We start from the raw sequence: 19,645 nt of genomic DNA, 5'->3' as shown, positions 1-19,645 counted from the left end.
AGGCAGCCCCCAAATGCTTAACATGATCTCAGTCAGTAACACAGTGGTGCTTCACAGACTGTAGACATACCATGCGAGTACGTAAATTAGAGCCCCAATTCAATTCTACAGAAGACAAATGACAGGAGGAGTACTGCTCAATTCTCTGTGGCACTCCTATAAATCTAACAGATGAAACCATTTAATCTACTGCCATCGTCAGGTTAAACACTGAAGACATCTTGTCTTGTGAGCAGGTTTTTAAATAAATAAGTAAATAAATAAATAAGTAAGTAAATAAATAAATAAATAAATAAAGAGAGAGAGAGAGATTGGCCCTAAGCTCTACTTTGGGGTTGGGTTTCGGGTGTTTTTTCCTTTGGGTGGGGTGGGATATGTGTTCTGTTTTGGTTTTGTTTTGTGTTTAAACTGCACCAGACTGTTCTCCTGACTTGAACAGAAATGGGACCCAAGTGGCTTGCTCAGTCACAAAAATAGCCTGTATTGAGGGCTAAGAGTCAGGAATGCCAAAGGCAGACTGGAAATTCACAAATTCCTACACTTAACAGAAATCCATCCCTTTGATAGTCTGAGCTGTTATGCCTCATCTGGTTTTCTAATTTTTACCTTTAACTCCCCCCAGACTTATCCATTTACAGGCTTTGTATGTCACTGTGCCTGTATTCTGCATGTTGAGTCTTCACACTGTAGTGTCCGGATGAAGAATGACTTCCCATGCAAGTGTAGATGGTTCTTCATAGTTCTTCAGAGAACAAATTCTTAGCAATGGAGAAACACAGAACACTTATCAAAGGATGAAAAATGCAACTCGGTTTGGCTAGCTTCAGTCTCCATAAAGAGGCTCAACATAAATAAACTTGGCCGGTTTATATTTTAAAATATCTATCATTCATGCTCTTTACAGAACACATTTCTTTGTAAGTGTTATGAAAATCAACTTAACTAGAAAAAGTACTGTGTAAAGCAACATTCATAGCCACGACATAAAGAGGCTATGCCGAAAGCCTCTCGGCTACCTTGCTGGAAGGAGACATGTCCTAATTACAAAAAAAAATGGCCAAAAAGATAACACAGCTGGCTTGGAGATCACATTCCTTTCTAATGACCAACAATGCAGTTCAGAGCACTGCAACAAAAATTTGATGGCCTAAAACCTCACCTGGGTAAAGCAGTGTAGCTGATGATCTGCCATTACATATTTAGTCTCTCTTTCAATACAGTTACTTCTTTTCCTGGAAGACAGTGATTAATACTGCAAGCAGGGGCTTTGCGGTTAGTTGGAGCTAATTTACACTCTCCAGTTTCATTCCCTCCTTAGATATGCATTGCGTCCCACAGGAGCAGTAATGGTCATTTAGCTTGGCATATCTTTCCTGAATTGCTACTATTCTAAGACTTTCGAACTCTTCTGCAAAGCCAAGTGAAATCCATTTCCTCATTCAAAAGAGAACACTTATTTGAATGAACAAGTGGCATGTTGTCCTTGTAGCTTAGCTAGCAACAGAATAAGAAACATGCATCCTCTAAGTAAGGAGAAACCTGTACTATTCTAATTTATCGCTTTTTTTTTCTGGCTGCTAGGACTGGAGTCCTACATTGAAGAAATAGCAGTTAGCTTCCTCTATGCATTGTGATGCAAAAAAGGTTAAATGCAGCTGCCATTTTTTGACAAGCCTCTCCTACCAGGCTGTAATTTAACTAGATTATATAAAGATACGTTAAAAGCTGTCAGCAAGTACTGAGCCACTCTGAATTGACACAATGTATAAATTTGTCACGGGAAGAAACATGGCTCCTCTCTTTGGTTATGAGTTATGAGGAAAAAGACAACAGCTGTTGTTAAATGTGTAGGCAATGGAATTCAAATGCTTTGGTATCAACTAGAGACATGTCCAAAACTGTTTAACGCAGATTTAGATCTAATGAGGCCCTTCGAGGACAAAGAGCAACAAAGGTCATCCAGATTTCATACGGAAAACAAAGCCAGAAAGAACTTATTTTCAAAGGAAATCCTCAAATCTCACAGCAGCAACAGCAGCCAATTCTTGTTTTCTATACCATGCACAACACAACTTTCAAGAGAAGGGGACCTATATTAACAATTAGAGCAAAAATATGCTGGGTTGGTGAAAACCTGTTACACATCTTATGCCATAAGAACACAAAATGAAAAGACTGGATTAAAACAAAGACCCCTTCAGCCCAGCAGCCCTCCTCTGGCAGCAAAGAAGAATGGGTTCTTACAAAACAACTGCAACAGTACAAGGACGAAAGGACATGTTCCCTGACCTCCAGATGTTCCGGCAATCTTCTGGGTAGGGACTTCTTGAGTCAAAGGCTGCTTTCTCATTGCTTTGCTGGAGCTCTCCTCCATCAGTTGCTAATTTAGTCCTTTTACTATTCTACCATTCAAGGTAACTCATTGCCCGCATACTTACCCGCCTTCCAAGGTCAAGTTAAATGATATATTATGTCTCACAGTTAGTAATTCAGCATTTTTGTATTCATTCCTTTTGAACAGCATCTTGTCTTAGTGGTTTGTTGTTTTTCATTAAATAATGTAGCTTCTCCACTATGGCCTTGTCTATTTCAACCACTTTTTATCCTCAGTCACATTCTGCTAACAGAAACTCAAGAAGGCTTCCTGTTTCTGAAGTGCTTGAAAAAGTTCCTAGTTTGTGCACCCTTAACAAGCTTTTCTTCAAGACAGTTTTTGCTTATGGAACAAATTTTTCAGTTATCTTACCAGCTTGTATGTTAATTTTCTTTTTTTTCCTCCATCAAATATTATTACTGCATTTGCAAGACTAAACTTTGGCTTTCCTTTTACTTGCTTTTACTTCTTGCTGTTTATTCCCACCAGCTTTTCATGTTTGATTTTTTTAAAAAGGAATGAAGACAATAATAATGAATTATCCCTTTACCTTCCAAGAAGCTTCCATTAAATAAGCCCCATACAACTTGTGTATTTTACCCCTCCAGCTGTTTCTTTTTAAGCCTTCATAATTTTTAAGCAGCTTCCCTTTTAGCAGTTAAACACACCCGCAGCAGACACACTAGATCTACAGGATTAGATCAGAGCTGCAACTCCAGCACAAGTTAGTAGTTACAAATTACTGCTAGTAATTACAACAGATGAGTCCTAGTATTAGATCCAGTACCTTATTTTCAACACAGCACTTACAGGACTTATTTTTCACCCTAGCAGAAGGATAACTGAGAATCCCAGCATGAAAAAGAAGTGATAATAAAGGCTGATAAACACAACATTCATTCTTTTTTTCCTTTTTTTTTTTCCTAATGAAATACAATGCATCATTAAGACAAGCACAGTTTCTTCCTCATATTGTTTTGCCCACCTTAACACAGCAGAAAGACTGGGGAGGGCAAATACTACATATTTAATACCTGTTTTACAAACATTTCAATACATAAATTACCTTCTATGTCAAAATAGAACCACAGATAAAAAGTCTTCACTGACAGCTATCATAGCCAAGTTGGCTAAAGGAACATAGCTAGAGGAAAGTGCAAATGAAATACAGCAGTCACAAGGGTAGATGTACTTAGATGTACTTTGGCAGCTGGTATATTATACCATGCTGCATAGCACTCAAGGGGAAAAAAAAACAAAACAACACACCAGTGGTGCTGCAACAAGCAGTTTTATTCCACTTACATTTCCCTGCTCCAATTAAAATGCTTAAGAACACAGCCATTGACTAAGAAGTGAGGCTACTACACCAACTTCAGTTGCCAAGGTGAAACAGGGACTACACACAAGACAACCACTCCAGGCATCTGAGGGCAGGATTCACTGTGATTAGTCATAAATCACATCTGGAAGTCTTTTCTCCAAGACATAAAATTTTCCCTTTCCTGAAGAAACAGCAGATTGGAAACCTACATGCTCATCCCAGAGAGCTCTCCAAATGCTTTTTGCCTCCCGTGCTCTCTGTGAGGCAGGCTGCAGGGGTCCACTGGTTTTATTCTATATGGCACCACCCTGGGTAGTTTGTCAGCCATCTGCCAGCATTCTGCACTGTCAGAAGTGCTTCTTTATACGCAAATCTGCTAAAGAAAAGGCATATTAAGAAATCCACCTTATGAAAAACAGTCCTTCCCACCCACATAAGATGTAAGACTCAGTCCTATTTGTACTAAATAATACTTTTTTTCAGTTTGATACTGATAACACCTGAACTCTCAATCTCCAATATAGTCCAGAGCAAGGGGCACACATTACATTACCTCCAGATGGAGACTGAAGGAACAACCTCATGTTTTGGTCTCCTCGCTTTTGGCTGAAGCGCATTCTGAACACGTGTTTCCTAGCACACAGGGCCAGCCATAGCGACTCCTTCATGCTGTATAAGCTCACCTTCCCCTGTCTGATGCTTCCCAGGCCTGGGAAGCAGCAGTGCCAAGCACCAGTGTGAGGGCGAGGGAGCATTACCGTTCCTTGCTACTCCCAAACATATCCAAACACAGAGCTATGGTCATGTTAGCAATGTTGCAAAAGAACATAAAGAATTTTTTCACCACAGCAACTTTCTTTGTTCTTACATTAAAAATTAGTTTAGAGTCTGTTAGACAGGATATAACACAGATATAAGAAGTTATTCAGGGAAGGACGACTGATGAACTTGAGAAAGCTCTCCTGAGCCTGAGCATCTGGACAAGAAGGAAGATGTAATTCACTGTGCATTAATGAAAATTGATAAAGCGTGGCATGGTGAAGGGAAAAAGGCAATAGAGAAATAATCTGAATTCCTACAGGAACCTGAGCCGCTATTTTCATGGGAAAAAATATTTGGAACTATATAACAATCCCCTCTCAACAGCTATACAAAAAGGCTGTGTCAAGTGTTCAGAATTACCAAGAAATAAAAAAGTAGTGAAGAATACACTATGCCACTGAGTAAACCATCTCTAACACTGTGCTCAGTGTTTCACCCTTCACTGTCTCATCCAAGACAATAGCTTCAGGAATCAGCAAATGAAGCTGACAAAACACTAGCAAAAACCAAAAGATACACCTCAATCCATTTTTAAGTATTATAATTCATAGTAAAGATTCATGCTTCTAGTACCAAGTGACTCAGGGGAGACCAAGAAAGTATGTGAAAGCCTAATCTATCAATAGATGCTCAACAAAGAAAACATACCCATATCAAGAAATTTCATCCGAGCTGAAAACAGAAGCAAGGATGAACACAGGGAGGTGTTCTACTACTCTGTTCTTACTCTTCCCTAGATATTTACTTAGTCATTGTTGGACAGAGGGTGCTGGGTAAGACAGATATTTACTCTATCCACAGTCTCCACTTCTTATGATTTTAACCAGATTAGGTCCATGAATGTTCTACATAAGGAAACAGAGTTAACATTGCGTCCAAATAAACAGATATTGAAGTTCTGCCTCAGCATTTAGAATCATCTTTGGTTTAAATATAAATATATTTAAAAACTGAAAAAGAGTGGATTTTGAACACAAGAAAACTTCAAATCAAAAACAGTGTCTGCACGAGCCTTTGGTGTGAGTTACAACTACAACAGATTTAGATATATTCTTGGGATGTCCATGCGTCAACTAGCCTAAGCAGTTTATTAGGGACTTGATGTTTGCCATGAGAACTGGAATGCACAATAGACATGTTTAAACATAGCAAATGTTTAGTCAAGACAGCCAGCCTTTTTTATTACTACTTACTTATTTATTTTTAAAGCTTGCAATTTCAGATCAGTCTTTCTCCAGAGCATGTCCTGGAGCCAGTGTGTATATAAAGTGCATAAATATCCCAGCCTAAATTAGTAAATACTTATATTCTGTTGCAATTTACAAATGGATTGGGAAAGTCCATTGTTAAGTGCCAGTTTCTGGAGAAACCCAATATATTTGGCCATGGATTGGTAATACCCAATGCATGCAACAGCAAAGAAGCCCTCTCAGCACACAGCATGGGTCTGAAACCGAGAGCCCTAGCTGCAGTGTAACTGTTCTGCAATGACAGAGCTACATATATAGAGAGATTTGCATAGGTGTGTGTCTCTAATATACATGTATATATAACCAAGCCCTGATGCTGATGCTGCTCAAGAACTGCAGCTGCTCCTCTCTGACCAACAAAGAGAATTGAAGAGGCAGGACGTGAACTTCAGGCTGCTGGTTTTCAGCTGGTGCCAGAAGTCAGGCTCACACAGCTGCTGTAAAATACCACTAGCCCATCTATCTTCTAAGTGCAAGCAGTAGACAGACTATTTGGGTCTGTTGTTTACATCCCCGTTGCTGTTAACCACCTAACATTCTTCACCACCTAACATTCTCTTAATTTTTGTCTGCTCAGAACAAGAGCAAGACAGGCTTTTCTTGGTTATTTTTTTTTTAACAGCTAGACAATAAGGCATGCAATTGGCAAGATTTGTCCCTATTAATGTCACATTATATGCATCACTGACCAGGTATGTAGAAAGGATTCAGTTCTTCCCCTCTTCTGCTCATCATTAACAATTACATACAGAGCATGAGCTGTGATGGGCAGCAGGTACAGCACATTGTTAATATGGCAACCAGTGCAAAAAATTCTGTTTACTTCCAAGATGGACTTTTCCTTTCAGCATCATGAAAATGGATAAAGAGAAAAAAGAGTTTCTATGAACAGCAGAACTATCAACACCTCCTTTCCCCACAGATTTGCTTCTCACATGTGCTCCATTTCCTCAATTAAAGTAATTTTCTCCAATCTCTCCTGAATCTTTCAGCAAGCCTCACTATCAGCTGGGCTAAGGGTGGCACTGCACCCTGCTCAGTAACAACTTAGAGTTGTGCTGAGCCACTGGTCAATCTGCGTGTGTTAATCCATCATTTCACTGACCAAAAGTTCCCACCTTTACCTGCAAAATTCATAAGAACTTAATGGCTTTGATACCTCCATTCCTCTTGCAGATTGGGCTGAATTTGGCCAACAATTTCAAAAGATACTAGAAGACACAAGAGAACAGACTGTCTTCAAAAACTCACATTATAAAGAATCAAGGCAAAATAGATGTTATGGATATTTTTTACTTCTAGGTTCTGAACCTATAGCTTGAAGTCACAATCCCACAGCTTTTCCTTGGTAAATGAGACACTTTTTATAAAAAACACCACACTCATGAAATTATGAATGAAGACTTTCAGGAAAAAAAAAAAAAAAGAGACATACACACGTACTTAGAAGATTCATTAAAAAGACTCATGGAAACTGGAACCATCATTGACAGCTCTATATACTAACAATATTCCTAAGTAATTAGCAAATAAGTAGGTACAGATTTAAACAAGAGAGTAAGCCTTAAGACTATATATATATATAAAAGAGTCTGTCTTTCATATTCTCAAAAAAAAAGTTATCTTAAGGGAGCCAGACATTCTAATCCTGGGTTCTCCATTAAACCAGCTCATGCTGACTAATCCTTATTTTAACCTACCCCTTCAATGACTGTTCCACTGAAACATAACAACTACGTTAAAAACTCCAGCCATACCCAATTTCTGGGCTAATAACTTCATTTTGGTTAAAGGTGACAAGGCCAAGACCAGGAGCCACAGACACAGCCGGATTCTCATGTATTGAGATCACTGATGAGATTCATTTGACCTGTCAATTAGAGTATTTTTGCAGACAAAAGACTGGGGGAAGGGAGCTGGCAGATGGATATTGAAGTTCAAACACAAAGCAAAAGGATGGATGTTGAAGTACTGCAACAAATACTAATCAAAGTTTGAATGATGAACCTGTTGGGGGCAAAAAAAGCCAAACAACAAACCAAACAAAAAACCACCACTACACATGCTATCTTTGGATCATCTTCAAAATAACCCAAAACCACACAACACAACCACAACACTAGCCAGGCAAGAATATCCAGATATTTATTATTACATGAAGAAAACAGGCAAACCAAGTATGACATAGAACAGATGCACAGGGATCCTTCAGTGTAAATTTTTCTACTTATGGTATTTTCCATACTACTGCCTAAGAGAAGAAACATACAGCAGATACACAACAGAGTTATTTACCAGGTCTTTACTTCTTTACACATGCCAGAACAAGCCAAATCACAACGTTCCTAACCCCAAGGAAAAGGCTGGCAGCTTGCTTTCATGCCTGGCATTCTCCAAACACCTTATTCCTACGCATAGTCCAGCAGATTAACACTAGATGAACAAAACAAAAGAGGCTGCTGCAGAAATGTCAATGTCACTGACATCTAAATCGGAAGACACGACTGGCAGACAGGGCCACCTGCCATACTTCCAACCACAAACAGCACCCAGCATGTACTACACAGTAGAGGAATGGCTGTATAGTACTCTCTTAGAGGAGGCAAGGAGAGCAAGGAGTGAAGGGGAAGAGACCACTGAAGAAGCACTAGTGTATCTGTCTCCCAGTACCCTTGTTCCCAGAATGGAATTAATTTATTTGAGGTAGCACTATAGGAACACACCCCAATTCATCTCTTAAAATAACAGCGATCAAAACAACACACGTATCCAAACATGTCCTAGGGCTTTACAATTCTATGTCAGGGATCAGTGCTGAACCCAGTTTCAGGTGGTCACAAGTACAACTGAAGAAAAGGTTACATCTCCCCTTTCCTTAAGTTTATTTCTGCACTGCCACATACTTAGTCACTTAAAATAATCGAAAACCACCCCCATTCGATGTAGAAGAATATCTGTTGGTTGCAGACATACCACAAGGGAATATAAAGATATGGTAATTTTTCTGGGCTATATCAATGAATTGTGTAGGGCAGCAGCTTTGGAGAGCTCTGGTAGTACCTTTAACAACATGTTAACAACTTGTTAATAACCAACCAGCCTCACAAATTGGGACATACAGAAGCAGACAAAAAAGCTTAGCAATGCATTTTATTCTTCCATTAATTTGGAACAAAATATTATAAAACTGTTTTAAAGTAAAGATTCCTTTATCCCTAAACCTCAACTAAGGAAAATATCGAGTAGTCCAACACCCTGATGCAAGCTTTCCATACCTACAAGAAAGTCCAAACAGTAGTATTAGACTGCTTTTATAGGGCACACTACCACTAAAGTACTGTTAGAGTACCTGCATAGAACTGTTCAACATGGGACAGATCATAAGATGATAACATGGGTCAGCATGGAAAAGGCATCCTACATTAACTAGAAAAGCTTCTTGGCGTGTAGCAGGAGAACAGAGATCATGCTGAATTCGCTAAAACCAAAGCAAGTCTGCAACAGGTAAAATGCCACTGGTGGACTTTACGCTACATTGAATGGACCAGATTAAGAATATAGGTGACACTGCATAAGTACCAGAGCTCATTCTTAGGCTTCTTATACTGGTGACATCCTGCAATAAGGAGAATGGTTACACTGAAGCAGAATTCAGCCATCATTCCCCTTTTCAGTGATTGACTTGCCACATGTATCAGGGTAGACCAGATCTGCTGAGAGAGGTCCCACTTGGAGCACCTCCCACCAGCTGCCATATAAAGAGAAAAGAGCCATACAGCCACAACTAAACATTCACAGAGGGCTGCCTTGACTGTGGCTGGGCACAAAGGAAAGAACTGAGGTGGGGGGAACATTTCAAATATCCTGAGCCCAGGCAGCAGACTTGACTCAGCTTTCTACAGATCACCAGGGTATGGCGCAGCCACCAGGTTTGTTGCATATGTCTGTCATTGCCAAGAAACAGAAGTGTTCTGCAGTAACTGGATTTTGGGAGGGGGAATTAATAAACCGACAGTGCTTGGTGACTTTGTGCTGCATTGCTGTTGCCTGGGCAGCAGACAACAACCGCACTTCTTGTAAACACTGATGCCCATGAGGGCAGAGGCAGCCCCTCTGACCAGCCCAAGACAGTCAAAGCACAATCTGTCCACAGTGCTACACAAGGCCCAGTATGGCCAGGAGCTTACCAGGTACATGTGTACAGATTGTTCTCCATTTCCATACTAATGTTTTTCCACCCTTCTGCCATTTCCCTGCTAATGCTGGTATAGCCTTTGAAGATAAAAGTATTACTAGAAGCAACTGTCCATTGATAGCTCTACACAGTAAACAAATGTCAAGGAAACAAAGCCTTAATGATGCTCTGTCATCTAAAAATACTCTAAACAATGTCTGTGTTAGTAATGAATAAAAGAGGGCCTTGTTCCTAATGAAAAGCATAGACTAGCTGAGAAAAATCTTCTTCCAGCTCTATAGGACTCCGTGCATAAACCTAGGGTATTCATTTGACTTCACTGAGCTTTGCTCCCTCCTAGCCCTACTGAGGGGACAAGCTGACACTACCACTACAACACAAGGGATCTCAGGACTAACACACAACTGAAAATTAAGGCATTAGCATTTGGAAAAGTTCATTATAATCTTCTGTGGAAAACCACTGTGGAAACATAAAGCATTATTAGAAGTGTGCCCTAAATAGCCTGCCAAGACAAATCCAAATATTATTTCCACTGAGAGAAGCAAAAAAGAAACTATTTTCTCCTTTTACTTCCTCTCAGAAACTTTCCTGTACCTAAGACATTTCACACCTGTTCTCTTCCAAAGTGCCACAGTTTGATCTGTTCCTGGTGTTCCAGTAGCAACTTCCTCTCTGGGGTTTTCTCCTCCAACCATGACCCAAAATAAACAGCAAGATCTGCCCCACTCTTCCGATGTTAACAAAGTTTCATGCATTATTCAACAAGATCCAGAAGTGCAAAAGACTTAACTAGACAACTGACCCAAAGAAGAAGAGACAGAGCAGCATCATGTTCTTCAACCTGTTAAGAAGGTCATGACCTATTTAGCGTGAAAGGGAAACAAGGGTATCACAAGGTGTTAGAAGGAAAATGGATTACGAAATACAGTTTAGTTCCTCCAAATCTCTGCTAGTATGTCCTCTTTAACTTCTTGTCCAATTCTCCCTAAATTCCTTTATGAACATAGCCGTCTGTTTCCACATATACTTCTGAAATTAGAGACATATTTACATTTTTAAAAAAGTACAATGTCATACAATGACTGATCCTCCCATTCTTGTATCTGAAATCTGTCACTCTGTTATTTGCCCTTGCAGGCCATTTTGGGAACACATAAATACATAGGAAAATGACATTTGTAAGACATTGGCATACTTTGTTTCCAGAACAAGGAAGGAGATGCTGCAATTCCTAACTATGATGACATTATAGCTGAAAAAGCAACATTCTATCCACCTGGAGAAGCACTGATGGCAAAAAGCTGTTTCTCACATTCTGAAAGTGTCACTTTGGTTTTTTTTCAATTGCTTGTCAATATGATTTAGTCAAACAGATGCCCCTCTGAAAACTGCATCTTCTCATCACCATCCATTTTATTTATGCAGAAATCATTTGATTTTGAAGACTGTCATGAATAAAAATGAATAGTAAGAGTTATATCTTTGCTACATGAGTGATGCCCATGTAATGCCAATGGGAGCAGGAATATATTTCGAAGTAAAAACAGAAGGGAGATAAAAATCTATTTATAAGTTTTCTATACTTTCAGTGCTGTGTGTGAGTGAACTTCACAAGAGAACACAAATCTACACCACACATCTTTGTTTTGTTCTTATACACTGCTATTATATGGGAAATTCAGGAATTTTCAAATATGAAGGAAACAGACTTCACATGAGGGGAAGTCATTCTGGAAAGAGGACTAAAACTGGGATTCCTGACCCATCTTTAGGATTTTATTTTGCCCCACTGCAGGCCAAAATTTTTTTGAGGTGGGGGGTTGATAATGGGAGGGGCAGTGTTGCAAAAGATGACATATTGTTAAGCAATTCACTTGGACAGAATTACAAGATAACATTACAAACATTTCCCACTAAAAATGTCAACAAAACGGATATTCCAGTAAAACATATTTGTTTAAACAGATCAGTATTTTCCAGTATTAGAATTTTTTTTACCAGCTCCTATCATTAAGAAAGCCAAAAGTTAGCAGTTTAGAGATCACACACTTCCTGTCCCTTATTACTATGGTAAATTGCTGCTTCATTTAGCTTATTAAAGACCATCTCCACAGGGAAAAAAAGCACAGTATGTTTATCATTTTATAATGTACCTGAGCTGTCAAGCCAAAGCAGCATCAGGAAAGGAACATCACTAATATTCCTGTTCCCCATATTTAAAGGCTAAGATATTGGTTCTTACCAGCTCCTGGGTTATGAGGCTTGAGCATATCAGCACTCTGCCAGCTCACTGTGGTGGGCTGAGGAGCTAAGTTTTATTGGGATCCATTTGCCAAAGCACACAGGCTGTCACAGGTGATGACCCATGCCAAAGCATATTCTGGGAAGCCGGCACCTTTCAACACACCATTTTATTATCTTCCTCTTGTTCCTGTCTCAGCCCTGAGGATCGTTATCAACTTGCCCTGTGCAATTAGTTAATTTATATAATTCTTTTTATCAGGTAGTTTAGAATTAATCTCCTACAGTTAACAAGGTTACAATTTCTCATGGGACAGGTTCTTAGTGTATCAAACAATTTGTTCTACTTCCATGGTGCTTCTCTATTCCCAGTCTCCTTCCCTCCCTCATAAGAATAAACAGAAAAATTCTTTTCAATGGAGAAACAGAACACATCCCTGGAGGAAAAAAAAAACATACACACACACACACAAAAAAAAAGAGGGGGGGATCTCCAGGATGGAAATAATTTACCATTAGCTCAGGACACAGCACACCACCACAAACAGTTTCAGAAACATCAGGTTTTTATCCTGGAAACCAGACAGTATTTCTCAATGGTGGGAAAACTATTCATTAATAAATGTTTTCATATGACTCTGGATCTTTTGGAAAACTTTCAGAGGAAAGGCAAGCTAAATCACCTTTCCCCAGCTTGTGGCACTCAGAGGAATTAAGAGATTCAGACCCAACTCTTACTGCAACCTCTTCAGAGCAGTGACTTCCGGACTTCAAAAATCATCGCAACAAAACCATCATGTTTTTTTCCCACAGGTCGCTTTCAACCTGAAATAATTTATGATTCTGTATTTTCAACGTTTCAGTTTGGGGTGGGGATAGAGGAAGAAACCACAACAGTATTTTTCCAATCAAGTGTTTTGTCAAAAAGAAAGAATCCCCAAGCCCATATTCTAGCATTATTTCACAAACCTTGAAATCAAAGTAAACCTCAAAAAGTTTGTAACCCAAATTAAAGGATCAGTTTGAAGGGTGGTACCAAGCTGAATTTAAAATGCAAGTTCAGGGGGGTTTTTTTAATCCTTTTTGCAGACTAAATACTTCAGAAGGCATAATGAAGACCTAGCATCTCATTTTCAAGTCCTCACCCTAATGAAAACTAACAGACATTCTGGTAAAGTAGAAGACAAAGCAACCAAAGGAACTACTCGTATCATCCTATCTCCTTTTCCTTACTGACCCTGTATGACCATAACAAGTTTCAGGGAAGTTTTGATAAGTTGGTGCCCATTGGAAGAATTACTTGGGAAACACCTGATCTTCATGCCTGTGGGATCGAAGCTTCTGACCTCAAGTAATGCTCTGTTTCTCTAGGCACCATGCCAAAAGTGTCATCAGCGCTTCTGTATGATTCCAAAGTTTCCCATTTTATTTACAGCAGAGCTGTCTTCATGTTACCTTTTGTAGGCTGCCAGGATACTTCCGTAACCCACTGATTTTTCAAAATTCCTGAAAGCTTCATACTCCTCAATAGCAAGGAACATACTTCGATATTGACAGGCTGGCAGAGAAAGGATGTACTTTACAGTAACTCACCTTGGCGTTGAGTCCAGGCTCAAGAGTGAAACATCAGTCCCTAGGCTGTTGCAGACTGAGATGTTTTAGCCAAAAGGCATCAGTGCACTGCTCTATGCACCTTCAAATACTACCATTTGTCTCTCAGGGATAAAGGCACTAGAGCACATGCACACTGCAGACACTTCGCCTCTGGCTACGCACTCCACAAATCCTTTGCATTTTGCTTCTCACAGAAAACATGCCATTTTACACAGCTCCCTAGAGCATCCCCTTCACATTCAGGCCATTTGTCTCTTCTTCCCCTCCCTGACAATACAGGCTCAGCCTTATCCTCTAAAACTACAAACACAAGGTATGGTAGTGCTGAAAAACAAAGCACAGCAAAAGTAACATTTCCACCTCCTTGTCTCTTACATTGAGAAATATAAGACTTCAAGCTCTACCCTTAAAAGTGCTTTTTGGAATGAGGGATGCCTTAGAGGTCAGGTTTGAATTTAAAGCTCTGGCTAAGGTTGCTTCCACCCTGTCATCTATTTCTGAAGTTGCAGTGCAGTTCTGAAGCAAATCTCCCAGTTTTCCCAACCTACCACCAGTTGGTTTGATTTGCAGAGCAGTTTCAGTGCACATGAGCTACATGCCTGTTAGAGGAAACTAAAACAGAAGCTCACATCCAGATACATAGCAAAGGCACTCCAACTACTAATGGGAGGCCACAGAAACACAGAATCATTTAGGTTGGAAAAGACCTTTAGGATCATCAAGTCCAACTGTTAACCCAGCACTGCCAAGTCTGCCACTCAACTGTGTCCCTAAGAGCCACATCTACATGTATCTACATGTATTTTCAATACCTCCAGGGATGGTGACTCTACCACCTCCTTGGGCAGCCTGTTCCAATCCCTGACAACCCTTTTGGGAAAGAAATTTTTCCTAATATCTAATCTAGACCTGCCCTGGTGCAACTTGAGGCCGTTTACTCTTGTCCTATCACTTGTTACTCAAAAGCGATCAAAGCAGTGACTGGATATTTGGATGGCTTCAAGCCATACGAATGATAAAGCTGTGCAGTCCAGACCACCAGAAAAAAATCTAGCAAAAAGTAAACCCCAAGGGTCCTCAGCATCAGCTTTCAACCTTCTGATTCTCTCTTCCAAAACTCCAAATGACATCCATAGTATTAAACTAATTCTTTCACAGCGCTATGTCAGTAAGATACCAGATTGGCTCATTCTGTTTCTTACCAGACACACTCATATACTAATGCTTTAGCTCAATTCTAATGACACCAAAATTAGTCCAGAACCCCAGTGAAGGTCACATCACTTACCAGACCATTGCAAGTGCTGATCGCTGCTGTCCCACTCCCAGAACCTGGCTGCAACACTGTCCCAATGAAGTGGCAAGGAACTCTCAGGCAAGTTGCAAACTTCGCATTAGTGTGGTTGCCACGTCTCCTTTCCACTACGTAGTTATGGGAGAGAAATCCCATGTGGGCAGTCAAGTTAAAATACAGATCCTTCTCCTCATGGTTAATTTTGTAATATACCACATTTTCATTTTTGCTGAGATCTCTTTTCTTCTTTGTGTTTGAGATTTGGTGGTGTAAATTAAAAGAAAGGAAATGCCCGCTTGCATCTACTCTTGCTGGATCAACCACGTGGTATTCCGGCAATGTCTTGATAAATTGCTCTGAGGGGAAGAGGAAAAAAAGAAGCAAAACTAGGGTGAGTGCTAACCTATTCAGCTGATTTAAAGGAAACTCAAAAGTGACAGTAATTCACCACACCATCCTACCAACACAAAGGCAGGCAGTTCACAGACCATCATGCAATACAATCCTCATTTGGGCTTTCTACTCTCCCATTATGATGCTCAATGTAGAAGCTAAACATTCATCTTTTCAAATGTTTTGTCACAGTTCATACAAATGATTGACTGTCACACACACACCCCTTCCCAATACCACAAGAGCTGGGAACCCTCTCTGTCCTAGGTCCCCAATACAAAATGCTCCGATCAACAAGATCATCCTCACACATCCAGAAAGCTGACCACCTGAAGAAGGAGACAGAGCCCTACGGATGGGTGCAGAGAACACTAGTAATTGGCTTGATAGACTGTAGCAATAGCACCTCAGTAGCATCATCTTTAGTAGATGTTGCAGCAGAGGAGGGAATTTCAAAGAAGGGTTTGAAGGGGAATGAAGTAACCATGCCCTTTTGTACAATGGGTTCCAACCAGGGTACCCCTCACTTGTCAGGATGTAGCATGGGACGAAAGCGTTACTGGTATTCTTGTCTCCTGCTATGACAAAGAACAAACACCACCTGTTCCCAATTTTTTTTTAAAATTAGTGTAAAACTCAAAAGCCCCAAGCAAATAACATAAATCCACGTAAAACCCAGTCCCTAAGAACTCATAACCTAAGGGGCAGATCTTCCGCTGACATACTTGACTTCAGCCCAAGAAATCACAGTCTGAACATATTTCATCCAAAAGAAATTGTGAGAATACGTGTCATTCCAGCTCCTCTTTGCCCAAGGCTGTTGTTCATTCCCAAAGTTCCAGCCTCTTATACATGAAGTGACTACACCTCATTTATTAATTAAGCTGGTTAACAAAGCAATTAGCCTGTTCCAGGTGCTTCCAGAACAACTTACTCTCCCTAGGACTGGTAAGAAAATCCTTCTGGAGATAATTCTGTCTCCACTGCCTGCACCTTCAAAGTCACACAGAATAAATCACGCCCAGACAGATAGCTGTCTGGATTCATCCCCTTCAGGAAGGAATGCATCTCCTTTGTCCTGATTAGCTGCAGTATGAGATGAGATGTGACTGCTCATGTTTCCTCAGACCATGGACCCCTGAGACATGTGCACTGAAACACTCCCAATTCAAAAAAACCCAAGACAAAACACACAAAAGTCACACTTCCCAGCACATATACAAAACTACATAAGAAATTTGGCTTTGTCTCAGTAGCACCTTTATTTCAGAAGCAAGCTTATTCTCACACACAACAGAATTTTTTGCATACAGCTTTCCCACCAGACTACAATGACTTTGTGCCTTTTCAGGACAAGCTGCAGCGGTGGGCCCTTAGATCTCCACAACGACAGGTCTTGACAACACGGAGACTAACACCTAGCGCAAGTTCTGAGACACACCTCCTGCCCTTGTCCACATAAGCACAGTGGGGACTGAGATACTGAAAACGCAATCCACACTTTCATGCCTGCAGTTTACACAGCCTGTAGGTAACACAAAAGGTGCCAGCTGCCTGACAATTTAGCAGCTGAAGCTACACCAAGGTCTTCCTGTTCCTCACACCCCCGAGTGAAGCAAAAAATGGGCAGGGGCAAGAGAGGAAACACACCCAAAAAACATGGCTTACCTGCAGCAGTTGAATTGTAAGACTTCTGGGAAGTCCCACATCCTATATTGTGCTAGCAAAGACAGGCTACCAGAGAACACTGCAAAATCAGGCCCTCATTTCTCTGGTTTTCAGTACAACTCATGAAATAATCAAATTAAATGCCTGAAGGAAAACTCGCTCATTTGCTGTCACTGTGCAATTTGCCTCTGCTTGATATCTTGAGCTTAATTTGTTGTGGCTTAACTGTTAAGCTCCATGCAAGACCAAAGACTTGCGGTTTTGGACTTCAAGCTATCCAATGAAGTTTTTTATTTCACCACTACAGTAATTAGTGTGTAGAGGTTCAGGCAAACTAGACATCATCATCATCGGTAAAAGGGAGAACAATGCCTAAGCATGTGGTGGGAACAGGATTATCAAAGCAGTGAAGTCTAACTTCTTCCACCCACCGCTTAAATACTCATTTCTGAATACTAGTCACTGGAGAGGGGAATTATGCTGCAATAATAATATACTGTAATATAACTGGAGAAATGAATTATTAAAAAGCTTCCAAAAGACCAGAGGGAATAAGATTACAACACAACAAAGTTTAACAAGATGAGGCTAAAGATAAAACTTATGATGATTACTTGCAGAAGTTATCAAGACTGTTGGGTAGAGATTAGCAAAGGCAATCTTACCAATAACAGAACGATTTACTGAGCTCCGTGTTAAGCCTAACATACCACTTGACCTTTCTAGCTGAAGAAGAGTCAAAGACAGGAGGTACAGTTTTGGCAATGCTTTCCTGCTCTTCTAGGGAAGAGTAACACTCAGAGGGCAGAGGCAACAAACAGAATAACTTAATACATGCAACCGACAGTGCACAAGAATAAAGGTTGTATTCTTCAACATTGACTGCCTCAATTTTCCTGAAGTAACAATTAATTCATATTAAAACACCACAGGTTCTCATAAAACTTAGTGCCAGCAGACATTAAATGGAGGGAATCTACCCCAGTGCCACTGACAAGCCTTGGTGCTGGCATGCCACAGTGTCGTTCTCCTTGGCCACGTATAACACTCCAGTGTCAGGTGGCACCGCTCAGGATTTATAGGCCAGGAGAGACAAGACTTCCCTGGTCAGCTTGTGCAGCTCCAGAGAATGCTCTGTGTTTCCACAACTGCAGCCTGCGCACACCGGCTTACATTGGTGCTGTGAGCAAGACCAAAACAGTACACTGAGCAGGACACGTTCAAGTCAGCACTTTGCCTCGCCATCACAGTGTCTGCCTTTCTGGGCAGATGGGATAAGCAAGGCTCAGGCCCTTCACTCTTGTTTCACAAGTCTGCGAGTTGTTTAAGTTGTTGGAGAAACCTTCCCTGCAGACTCTCCTAATTCTGCATCATTGAAAACATCTGATAATATTCAAAACCACTGCTGTCTGTTCTGCTCCTCTGTGGATTCAAACTCACCGCACATGGCAGAGCATTGCCTATATTAAGAATGGCTGTACACAGAGTGAATAAACTAGGATAAAAAGAAAAACATACACGGTCTGTCACACATGACAGGAAAAGCACAATTTCTTTTAGACCAATAACATGTTTTCTGACAAAATTCCTTTAAAATGTGACACATCATCATTTGCCATTGTTTCATCTCCATCTTTGTAGTTAATCTACATCTGCCCCTCAGACCCTCTGGCTTCTTTTCAAACGATTCCTGGAGATAGGAAATAGTGTTGCTCATCACTGGAGGAAGCATCTTCCCTATCCAAAGAAAAGCTCTGTACCCAGGAAACACCCCAACCTCCAAAGCCCCATGGCAGGGAGCAAGCCTTCAACATTCAGCAAGGGCATCCTCAACTGTCCCAACTGCCACACCCCTTGTGGACATGGATGGAGCACAACACTTAACAGACACTTCAGCTATGTGGGAGACAAATTTTAGTCCTTCACACTCAGCACTGCATTCAGACTTCCTTTGGAAAAAGTTAGCCAAATTGTGAACTGTGGCTTTACACAAAGCTATTTGCAAACTCGTGGAAAAGCCTGCATTTTTCATGCCTAGAAAGTTAAGTTAATTCTACATTCATTTCCAAATGCCTGACAATTAAACAGCTACTATGTACTAACGCAGCCTCCCTGTTCTGTCCCATGCAGAGTCACAGAAATGCAATGATTGTTTGCATTTACTTTAAACAAATCCAGCAGGAACTAACTTCAGGATAATTGTTCATTTTTCAGGCAGCTTACTTAACTTTTCCTTTCCACAGTCTCTGAGGGGCACATAAGATTTTCTCCTCTGTGTTCAAGCTCTCCCACTGACAGCACCACAGCTGTTAATTGCATCAGGAAGGTTTTCAGGAAGCAAAATTTCCTGCTGTATTTTTGGGTCTTCTACCACCAGAGTCTTCCAACTAATCATAACTTTTCTCTCTTGGGAGCTGCATCTCTGATTTTCCTTAAAAAGGCAACAGGACAAAATTCCTGAGTTACA

The 19,645-nt window shown here is 40.5% G+C and overlaps 1 protein-coding gene across 3 annotated transcripts in view; it reads right to left on the bottom strand.

Moving 5' to 3' along the window:
- ADAMTS12 (ADAM metallopeptidase with thrombospondin type 1 motif 12) overlaps window positions 1-19,645 on the bottom strand; it is a 196,397-nt gene that overhangs the window by 175,747 nt on the left and 1,005 nt on the right. For 2 of the 3 annotated variants that reach the window (XM_075079144.1, XM_075079145.1), the window contains exon 2: window positions 15,112-15,473. In XM_075079144.1, coding sequence (XP_074935245.1) covers window positions 15,112-15,473 — 362 coding nt within the window. Of the gene's footprint in view, window positions 1-15,111; window positions 15,474-19,406; window positions 19,540-19,645 lie in introns of those variants that run through there. The other variant, XM_075079147.1, reaches the window with a different exon arrangement.

This window comes from Phalacrocorax aristotelis, chromosome Z (genome assembly GCF_949628215.1).
Source record: "Phalacrocorax aristotelis chromosome Z, bGulAri2.1, whole genome shotgun sequence".
Taxonomy (NCBI): domain Eukaryota; kingdom Metazoa; phylum Chordata; class Aves; order Suliformes; family Phalacrocoracidae; genus Phalacrocorax; species Phalacrocorax aristotelis.
This window is presented reverse-complemented; position numbering and strand designations above follow the sequence as displayed.